Source organism: Humulus lupulus, chromosome 3 (genome assembly GCF_963169125.1).
Source record: "Humulus lupulus chromosome 3, drHumLupu1.1, whole genome shotgun sequence".
Taxonomy (NCBI): domain Eukaryota; kingdom Viridiplantae; phylum Streptophyta; class Magnoliopsida; order Rosales; family Cannabaceae; genus Humulus; species Humulus lupulus.
Window position 1 is genome coordinate 263,087,455 of NC_084795.1, and position 11,351 is coordinate 263,098,805.

Below are 11,351 nucleotides of genomic sequence, written 5' to 3' on the forward strand. Positions count from 1 at the left end.
TAGAGAAGTCTAGCCAAGTGATGTGATGATTGTACACTATAATGGCCTTTATTAATTTTTCTTCTACATATATATATAGTCAAATGTAAACAAGAAGATAATTTCTAATTAGTTTTTACTTGCATTAATTCCACCACACACAGATATATATATATATATATATATATATTTATATACATATGTATACATAATGGGCACTACAAAAAAAAGGTTATATACCGAGAACACTATACCGACAACATGTCCTCGGTATAGACATTTCATATGCGCGGGACATTTTCGCGGTTTTGAATAGGTTTAGTTGCTATACCGAGAACCTATACCGAGAACATGTTCTAAATAGAGGGTTTATAAATATACCCCACAGCCGCGAAGCCCCTTCTCCTTCCTTTCTGGTTTCTCTCGGTTTTCTCCGAGCCGTCCGCCTCCCTCCGCCATTTTCCTCCGTTTTCCTCCCAAAAAGCTCGGTTTTAAGCCTCAAAATTGCCAAGGGTGAAGGGATTTCTGTGTATTTGTTGAAGGTATGGTTTATTTATTCATTTTATATATATATTTATGAAATTGTATAATGATATTTTGTAGTTTTTGTTTGAAGGTTGGGTATTCGGTTTTTGTTGGACTAAAGAGATTGCTAGCAAGATATTGAAGGCATTGGTAAGTTTTTTTTAATTTTTCTGTATTTTTTTAATTTTTTTTCAATTTTTGAATAATTTATGTTTTTTTATATAAATAATATAATATTAATTTTAATAAAAATTTGAAATTATTATATTAGATAGAATGTATTTATTTTTAGGTTTTCAAAATAAGTATTAGTAAAAATGATATTAGGAATTAGAAAATTGTTATATGAGTAATTAGTATTTTTTTTTAAACAAATTCTATGTTGTTTTGGTGAATTTTATGTGTATTAAACATATTAGTAAATATATTAAATATTTGAGTGTTAATTTGAAAATTTTGGTGGTAATGTTAGTATGTTGTTGTTGTCAATTTTAATTTTTTTTGGTTATGTTAGTAGTAAAAATTCAAATTTTATGAATATTGATGATTAATTTGTTGTTGTTAATTTTTAGTAGAATTTTAATATTTTGGTTAGAAAATTGAATAATTAATAAAATTTAGACTAATAATTATAAATTATATAGTCGTTTAAAATGTATTTGTAATGCTCTCTGCATGATCTGGGTCTGGATATTTTTTATGTCTTATTTGCAGGATTTTAAATTTTGGGATAGATGAAAATATAGTCGTTATGCTGCCGAATTTTTTATAGAATTGTAAAATTTAGAGATATTGTGAATATTAGTAGAAGTACTCAATAAAATTTCTAATTTAATAAATAGTGAATTGATAAGTAAAATAATATATTTTAAAATTAAGATTAAAAAAAATTAACATTAACATTATGCAACTAAATTTTAATAAAAATAAACATTAATTAAATAATTTAAGTAATAATTAAATCCTAAAGTAAATAAATAAATTTTAAACAAATCTTAGAAATTTTGTTTAAATTAATAAAACTATTCAATAAAGCATAAGTAAAATATGTAATTTAATAAATACTAAATTAATATGTAAAAAAATAATATTTGTTAGTTCTGATTAAATAAAATTAACAAATATATTATTAGAAAACCATTATTAAAATTAAAAAAATTAAATTTAATATTTGTTAGTTTTAATCATTATTAAAATTAAAATTAAAAAAATATGTTTTTAATAATATTTGTTAGTTTTTTTTAATTTTTCTGTATTTTTTTTAATTTTTTTTCAATTTTTGAGTAATTTATGTTTTTTTATATAAATAATATATTTTAAAATTAAGATTAAAAAAAATTAACATTAACATTATGCAACTAAATTTTAATAAAAATAAATATTAATTAAATAATTTAAGTAATAATTAAATCCTAAAGTAAATAAATAAATTTTAAACAAATCTTAGAAATTTTGTTTTAATTAATAAAACAATTCAATAAAGCATAAGTAAAATATGTAATTTAATAAATACCAAATTAATATGTCAAATTTAAATAATTTTAATAATATTTACACTGAAATATATTATAGTTAGATATCATAAAACAACATAATTAACTTCAAAGAGCATAAGACATTAAAAAAAACATATTTAATTTTATTTGTTTTTTTCTTTGGTAATAAGAAATTATTACCAAATTTCTCAAGAGAGCTCGGATTACTTGTTTGACAGTACACAGATCCGGACTGTCCTCAATGGTCAAAAGTACCAAATGCCTCGAAAGAAAGAATACTTGCACATTTGGAAGTAAGTAGTTTATGTATTTTCCGATGCCCAGAAATTACGGTATTAATTTCTTGCTAAAATTAACTATCTTAATTAAATATATTACTAACGATAACTTTTTGCAGAAACGTTCTGTGATCAACAAGGAAAATAGAAGGAAACTGAAAGAGCTTAGCTATGGAGGTTCTCAGTCAATCCCAGCCCTACGCTATAAAAAGGTTAGTTAATTAATTATTTTTTTAGTTTATTTTTCTTATTTACGTTTAATTATTAATTTTATAAAAATATATGTACGTGACAGCGCAATTTAGAGACTGGGCAACTTGAGTCCATCCCGGATAGCTGGATGGATACTCACCATAAATCAGGCACAGGGTGGGTGACAGAGACAGCCAAAAATACTTGGGTACGTTAAGTTTTTTTAAACATTTTTCAAATTTTTAATTGTTTCAAAATTTTAATTACATTATACATTGTATCACAGGAGGAATTGCGTGCATACCGCGACACACAGCAGACACAGGCAACTGATACTAAGAGTTCCACACCAGTTTCGAGTGCGCCTGAAGATGAAGACATATCTTTGGTACAAACTGTCTTCGGAAAACGACGGGGCCACCAGAAAGGATATGGACGTATCCTTAACATAAGGGGCCGAACTCCATTTGATTTTCGTCCTTCACAAACTAGAGATGAAGAGTTGTCTGAGATGAGAGAGCGTCTTCGACAGTTAGAGGAGCATGTCCGGACTCATTGTATCACCCCGGGATCTCAATGTGCCCCACCACCACCCGACGACTCAGTAGGACTTATGTATGAATTTTATTACAATTGACTATTACATTATCATGTTTAAGACAATTCTTTATTTTGATTCAGCGAACATACTCTTATGTTTTTATTTATATGTTTAATATAAGTGTTTTAATTTTATTTTATTTTTTTCTATTTAATTCAAAATAAATAAATAAGGGAATAACAAATATAAAAAAAAAATTGGGGAAAAGTCTATACCGAGGACATTGTCCTCGGTATATACCACTAAGATGTCGGTATATACCAGTACGATGACAAATTGGGGATGGTTGTACCGAGGACTTTTGTCACTTTCTACCGAGGACAATGTCCTCGGTAAAACCTATACCGAGAACATTTTTAATGTCGTCGGTAGAAGTTTTGTTTTACCGACGCGGATGTACCGATAACTTTCTACCGACGATATTGTCTCGGTAGAGGTTATACCGAGGATATTTGGGCTTATACCGAGGACATTTGTTCTCGGTATAGGCCCTGTTTTTTGTAGTGGGGTTGAAGGAATTCATCAAATATATTGCAGTGCATGCGTGTTGACAGCATCACAGCGCACTAATAAGAGTCCACTGGCGCCACCACCCCTATAGCTTTCATTATAATACCAATCTAATATTAACAATCTCCATCATTCATAGCCCCTGAATGTCTTCCTCAAGTGGGTTTCGATCATTTTCATTGCCCAAGTAGTAAAGCAAAGATTTTCTCATCATTATTTTTTTAATTTGACCATCTTCTTGCAAAAAATTACAATTCTGCCATATCATCGAATACCCTTTTGGTTTTGTTTAATATAAGGTCTGCATGGGGCTGTGTTATGACCTGGTTCTGGCTAAATCACAATGAAAATTTCAAAATATTGGTAAATGAAATAGCAGTTGGGTTTTGGATGGAGAAATAGTGCCTAACATATTACCTTACCAGTGGTAGACTTAGATAAATGACAATGACCTTCACTTATCTATACTATTATCAATTTACTAGGTTGGTATTTATTAATGACTTTTCTTTGTACGTACGTAGTATTTTTGTCCATAAATTTTGTCAATTTTTTTCTTAATATAGTTCAGAATCTCCTTAATATGTACATAATTTGTTATATTGTGTTGATAAGGCTTCACTAGGTTTTTCTTTTGATATTGGACGGAGAGATTCGCAATTGAGACTTTTTTTTTCTGTAAAATGAAGTGTAATACTATTAAGTTATGCATATGATCACATCATATTATAAGTTTTATAATGATGAAAAAATTAATATTATAGAATTTGTTATGGCATGCAAATTAGAGAATTTAATTTCACTATAAGAAAATCTGATATTAGAAGCGGAATTACAGACTTTATTCACTGATGCTATACAGATTATTAGCGGCAGACTACTAATCATATGAATTATGAAAGATGCAATTGCCAAAACAAATGTTATATGGCCATTTTTATTTTTGTGGATTTATTATAAAATTATATTCGTTTTATCAACGTTAAAAGATATCAACAAATAATTACGAAAAATTATAATTATTACCGTTTATAATATAAGATAATAAAAATAATCTAAACTAAATAAAAATTCATCAATTTAATATGGTATTTTTTATATGATTTAGATATAACCGGAATGGTCTTCTCCCGATTATTTTTCTTGTTTAAACAAATTTTTTGTCCCATTCAGATCGAATAATAATTTGTATGCATATATAATGGCAAATATTTTGCCATACCAAATCCCTATTGGTAGGTTGAGTGGTAAGTTGGGGCTGACCAAGTTGGTAAAATTGTATTCTTTCCCATTTTATTTTCAAAATATAATAATTTTCCAATCATATTTTCATTATAAAAAATGTCTTTAACTAACATTTTCTAATTTATCTAATGGTGATAACTATACTTTTATTATAAAAAAATATGGATTTTTTTTAATAATTAACTTTATAATAATATAACACACTTCTAGATGTTATTAATTTTGGAGTAACTTGTGCAGCATGGCTAAAAGAATTTCCTCCTTAAAAAACTAAAGAATATATTTAGTAGTTTTCTTTGCTTTCAAGTTATTGAGATTTAAGACATGGCCGCCATATATACACCATACCCCACACCTCACAAACAATATCACCACATCTTAGATTCATGCAATTTTTATGCATATATAGAAACACATACCTGACTCCTACGTGTTTTCCCATTTCTTCAGTTAACAATGACACTTTCTAAGATTTAAAAAACGTGTCAGAGTTTGCAAAAAAAAAAAAAAAACCAACATATCGCATCATTCAACCAAAACTTAAAATAGACGTCGAACACCTTCGAATTTTATCCCCTGAGTCACAAATTATGTACTTGAGTTAATAGTTTATGTAGTTAAATTTATGAACCTTAGATAGTCAGACTCATTAAATTTAATATTTTTTATTGGTTTTAACATTTTTTTTTTATTAACTTTAACTAAATATTATAAATATTTAATAGAATATATCTTTAAAATCAATTAAAAATAAATATTTAATATAATATTAAATATTTAATAATTATATTAATATAAATTCAAATGTTATAAAATATTATTATTATAATAATATATAATACAAAGCTAGATATTTAACAATTATATTAATATAAATTTAAATGTTATAAAATATTATATTATCATTATAATAATATATAATATCCAATCTTAATTATTATAAAATTTTGGTAGAATAAATATTTAATAATTATATTAATATATATTCAAATATTATAAAATATCATTATTGTAATAATATTAATACAAGACTAGATATTTAATAATTATATTAATATAAATTCAGATGTTATAAAATATTATAATTATTATAATAACATATAATATATAATAAATAATCTTAATTTTTTATTAAAAAAATTATCATTTACATTTAAAAATAGAACATATTATTTTTTATTACTTAACCTAACTTATATAAATATAGATATTCATATTCAATAACAACAAACATTATAAATATATATATATAGGTGTCATGTGTGTACAAATAATATATCACTATGTAATTACATAAGAAATTAGAATAACATTGTCTTCTATCAAGATCATAAATAAGTTTTTTCTTCAATTATTGATGAGTGATTTGATAAGTATCAAGAATGTCTACCTTAGATATGGTAGTTTGTGATATAAAATATTATCATATTATCGTATTTTTTTAAAAAACTATAAACAATATTCTGATCTAATTTTTATTTTGTAATATATTTATATCATTTCTTTTAGATATATAATATTGTTTATTTATTTAAAATTTATATCAAAATCATCAAACTTAATAAAAATAATTAAAAAATGTATAAATATAACAACATTCATTGTCTTGCACTTAGTATATATAACTATATACATAAAATGTCAATGGTATTGGTGGAATTCCTTATAGGAATATGTTTTAAATATATATTCTCCAATGCTATTTCGCACGGCAGAGTAGCAAGATGGCTCACCTCAATCTATGGAAGAAATAATACGAATAATGAAATATTTTTGACATATTTGTGAAATAATATTTTTTTTAAAATAAGCTACAACAATAAATATCAAGATTCTTTATCTAATTTTGATATGTCTAACTAATAAATGCATGTCACATATTTTATTTTAAATTATGTAATTTGTATATATTGGTTGAACACGAATCATAACATCAAAATTAAAGAGATAATCTTGATTCTAATTTTAGTATAAATTAAAGACATACTCTCTCATTGCATTATCACATTTTAGTTATATTAGATTAAATCACCAAAATATATCGCAGCCCTTTATTAGAGGAGTAAGATTGGTGGTGGTGATATAGTAGCAAAATATCGATTTCCATTAGTCATGAAATTATTGTTACTTGGTCCATTTTCATTCCACCTAAAATAACATTGGACGCCATCGATCTCCTTTTTCATATAAAAAAATAATAAATTGTGTACGTCCAAACATATATTATATATTTATATTATTTTTCTCGTTTTAATATTTTGGAGTATTTAATATAAGATTTACCGACCTTTCATTACTGCGCATTATTGATGTTACTGCTAGAAGATGCTAAAGCACTCTAGTCAATGTAAAACATGACGCAGTCAACCCCAGAAAATAATACAAGGCTCTTTTATAGCCTCACCTCACCTCACCTCACCATAGATAGGGTCAAGCACTAAAGATCAAAATCGGTTATTTTACAATGCCCTTTTCCTGGATCTATCATAGCTGACTTTTTTTTCACTGTGTAATATAAGAGGGGTCTGGTGAGAATCCACTTTGATATTGAGCCCTGTTAAATATAATATATAATGCAAGGAACACGGACTCGTTGAGTCGACTCGGAGAAACAACTAAGAGACAGTGCAAAAAGAATAATTTAACCTCTAATGATTGCTCATTTGGGTAAGTAACACCATAATGATTAGTCATTATAGATATTGTTGTACCTCATCTTTTTTCTTAACTCGCCAACCCCAACTCACAACAAGTTGATCATGCCCAGTACCCAAGTGGGTTATAGTTATAATTATAATTATTATCAACTAATTACCTCTAATAATACACATACATTAAAAAATCACAATAACCAAGTGGGGTCCAAAAAAGGCAAAAAACAAAGGCTATTTTTGTAATATTCCAACTTTGTTGAGGGTAAACTTGGATCCACATCTCTTTAAATACTCCAAAGATCCTCTACTTCTCCTTAACACACCTCATTGGGAATTATCACAAACAGTTGCACTAGAGCAGAGAAAAAACACTGCTAAATATAGCACCATGGGAAATTGCTTGGTTTTGGAAGAAAAAGTGATAAAGGTTGTGAAGCCAGATGGGAAAGTGTTGGAGTATAGATCACCAATCAAAACATTTGAGGTCTTATCTGAATTCTCAGGCCATGCACTATCAGCCGAGACAACTACTAGTGGTTCAGTACTACTAAACCAGCATCACCTCAAGCCAGAAACCAGACTCCTCGGCGGCCATCTCTACTACTTGGTACCGGTTCCTTTGCCGGCCAAGAAGAAGACGATGAAGAAGGTCAGGTTTACAGAGCCAGAAAAGGAAGAAGAAAAAAAACCAGAACAAGAAACTACTGCTAAGATCAACAGTAGCAGCAGCAAGGTTGTGAGGATTAAGTTGGTTATAAGCAAGCAAGAACTGCAGGAGTTGTTGAAAGGCACCGGAGGAGGATCAGTGCTTACGGTGGATGACATGGTTTCTAAGCTTCATTCTGATAAAAAAATCAAACTTGATGGTTCTGATGATTGTGATAGATTCAATCTTGATGATGGTGATGATGATTATGATTTTCAAAGAGAAGGGTGTAACTGGAAGCCTGTGTTAGAAAGCATACCTGAACTAAACTAGCAACTAATGATAATTAAGTATATATGTCTTGTAGTTGTTGTTGTTATAGCTTCTATACTAGATGATACAAAGAATGGATATTGTAACCTCCATCACAATATATACATCATAAATACAAACAGTTTTAGTCCATCTTCGAGTCCTACTTCCGTTTTTAGTTCATCCTGATTAACTTTATATTTATATGTATAAATATATATATTGTTATTTAATAGTTATGATTAATTTGATAAGTTATCATTAAAATTATTTACTAAACTGCGACAACACAGAATATGAAAAAATATATTCTTTTTTAGATGTAATCATATTAAAGAGTTATATATGATAAAGATGTAACTATTCAAAACTATTCCATACATATGTATATATATACTTTGTAGAAGCAATGATCACTATTTTTAATATATATATATATTTAATAGAATGAGTTATCGTTTTAGTATATATAAATATTTATATCAATATTAATATATGATATCTAAATTGACATAAATATATATATATATATATATTTACATGTCCATATAACATATTTATAAAATACAATAATATTTAAAAAGAAATTAATAATAGAAATAAAATTAAAAAAAAATCATAGTGTATACAGTAGTATACATGCATCAACTATTTTGAGTTTCTAATGTATCTCATGATGTCCTTTGGTGAATTTGATGAAGAAAAAGAACTTCAATCACTTAAAAAACAAACTATCACACAAATTTATAAGATGAAAAAAATATATGTATGCTTTTATTATTTTTAAATAAATATGATTTAATTATTTAAATTATCATAAAATATATTAAAAATATCATATTTTAATTAATTAATTTATATATATTTTTTAAGTTTATGTTTGTTCTAGTTTTTGAATTTGGCAATGACAACAAAATATTATATATTATATATTTAATATAATATTAAGTTTAAGTTTAATTAAATTTTATTTAAATTATAAAATATATGATTTTATTATTTTTAAATAATTATTATTGTAAAATATCTCAAAAATATCTTATTTTGATTTATTTAATTATTTATTTTATTTTATAACCTACCATTAAATATTAAATATAAGAATATTATGTTAACATTAAGAATATTCTATTAAAGTTAACGGGGAAAAAATAAAAAATCGTTAAAACAAAAAATTTCAGTTATCTACTCAATTTTTATATAGAAGAGATATACGATTAAGTCATAATTATAAATACAACTACATAATACTAAGTTTGAAAATATATATATTTTTATATTTTATTTTTGTAATTTACTATAAGAAAACAATGCAAAGACGACATCTTTTAATAGCGGTTTCGAGTAAATCGTAAATCGTATATATATATATATATATATAATTAGTGATTCCAAGTAAATCGTATCATTTATAGTAGGCTTTAACGGTTACTTATCGCATTTTACAGCGATTAAAGGTCATTTTTCTTGTGATTATACACGTTGGAGATTGAAGCTTGATTGATTAGCTTGGTTGGTGCTAAAGGGAAATTCGAGTTTTTATGCTTAATGGGGGCTTGTAATTCAAAATAATGCTAGGCATTTTAATAATTTCTAAAAAATGCCAAAAGTTTTGACAATACCCAAAATACCGCTGCCACAATTCCCCCCAATTCCTTTTGATTCTCCTTTCTCTCTCTCACTCTCTCGGTTCATCTCCCCCCGCCTGACTAACCAAAACCCAGGGAGCATTGAAACCCCGTCGAAGCCGCCGTGTTGCCACCGTCGAAGCCTCCTTTTCTCTCTTTCGCTATCCCTCACCTCTCAAGCTCGCTTAAAGATTCTCCCTCTCGCCTCTCGTTGTCCCTCGTCCCTTGTCTCCCTCTCGACGTCTCTCGCTCGCCGTCCCTCGGGTCTTAATATCTACCAAAACCCAGGGCCTCTGGGTTCGAGTTTCTCCCTCTCCACGAGCTCATCTCGTCCCTCTCGTTTGACATTACAAAGGTAACCTGTAACGCCCCAACTCCTGGGACCGTTACAGTGTGCCTTGTAAACAGTGCTAAACTCGCTAATCGAGTCATTTGGCCAAAATCGTGGACTAAGTATGATTAGCGGTTTAGGGATTAAAAATTTTGGTTAAGATGTAACGTTTCACTAGAACGTTTAATATATACATTGGGATCCCGAAAATATAGTTTCAGAGTCTATTACAGAAAATATTTACAACAGGTCGTTCTAAGCGGCAAAACAGGGTTCAACCCTAGTTCCACTTTAAACCTCGGTCGTGATGGTTGAGCAGCTGCATATGTACACTTCATCACCTAAGCTCTCCAACTCAAGGATGGTCCAGCTTCCTCTTGCCTCTACCTGCACCACATAGCACCCGTGAGTCGAAGCCCAGCAAGAAAACACAATAAGGCATGGTATAATATCAACAATGACCACAATAATCATCCAGGACTATCAATCCCAAATAGATAGGTGACTGTAGCAAAAGTCACAAAGGTAGGTACAGCTCCTTCTTGCCATATGACGATAGGGCCACCAGGGCTTAACTGATATGAGAACCTGTCATAAGTTGGAACAGGATAGGTGTATGGTGAATGGTCACCAACATAACCTTCCTCCCGACTCTAGAGTCGTAACTATGGACAGCGTCCCCTAACCATGTGACAAACAGTCACTAGGGCCATGATCATCTGGTCTTAGACCAGGCAAGCGCTTATAAGTTCATCGACTTTAGGGTCGGTCCAGCATTAATGCCATAGAGCCATTCAATGCATGTTCATCGACTTTAGGGTCGGTCCAGCATTAATGCCATAGAGCCATTCAATGCATGTTCCTCGACTTTAGAGTCGGTCCCTGACTAGTCAATGCCATACACAAGCAAGTCATGCCACCAAACATATATCACATGTTCAATATCCATAAACA

General features: G+C 28.4%; 2 protein-coding genes across 2 annotated transcripts; both read left to right on the forward strand.

Annotated features, from left to right (window-relative positions):
• The first annotated feature begins 585 nt into the window (after nt 1-585).
• Nucleotides 586-3,210, forward strand: LOC133821621 (uncharacterized). The gene is made up of 5 exons (XM_062253804.1): nt 586-654; nt 2,219-2,293; nt 2,398-2,490; nt 2,574-2,678; nt 2,757-3,210. Exons 4-5 carry the CDS (start codon nt 2,619-2,621, stop codon nt 3,105-3,107), a joined length of 411 nt encoding a protein of 136 aa, XP_062109788.1. The 5' UTR covers nt 586-654; nt 2,219-2,293; nt 2,398-2,490; nt 2,574-2,618; the 3' UTR covers nt 3,108-3,210.
• Nucleotides 3,211-7,788: 4,578 nt separating this feature from the next.
• On the forward strand, nt 7,789-8,591 carry LOC133823932 (uncharacterized). The gene has a single exon (XM_062256783.1). The coding sequence runs from the start codon at nt 7,869-7,871 to the stop codon at nt 8,457-8,459; it is 591 nt and encodes a 196-aa protein (XP_062112767.1). The 5' UTR covers nt 7,789-7,868; the 3' UTR covers nt 8,460-8,591.
• The last annotated feature ends 2,760 nt before the right edge of the window (nt 8,592-11,351 follow it).

Bases quoted from the DNA above. Each gene is read 5' to 3' on its own strand.
- LOC133823932 (XM_062256783.1), top strand. From the start codon at position 7,869: ATGGGAAATTGCTTGGTTTTGGAAGAAAAAGTGATAAAGGTTGTGAAG.
- LOC133821621 (XM_062253804.1), top strand. From the start codon at position 2,619: ATGGATACTCACCATAAATCAGGCACAGGGTGGGTGACAGAGACAGCC. The intron at 2,679-2,756 runs GTACGTTAAGTT...ATTGTATCACAG, and splicing joins AGACAGCCAAAAATACTTGG to GAGGAATTGCGTGCATACCG.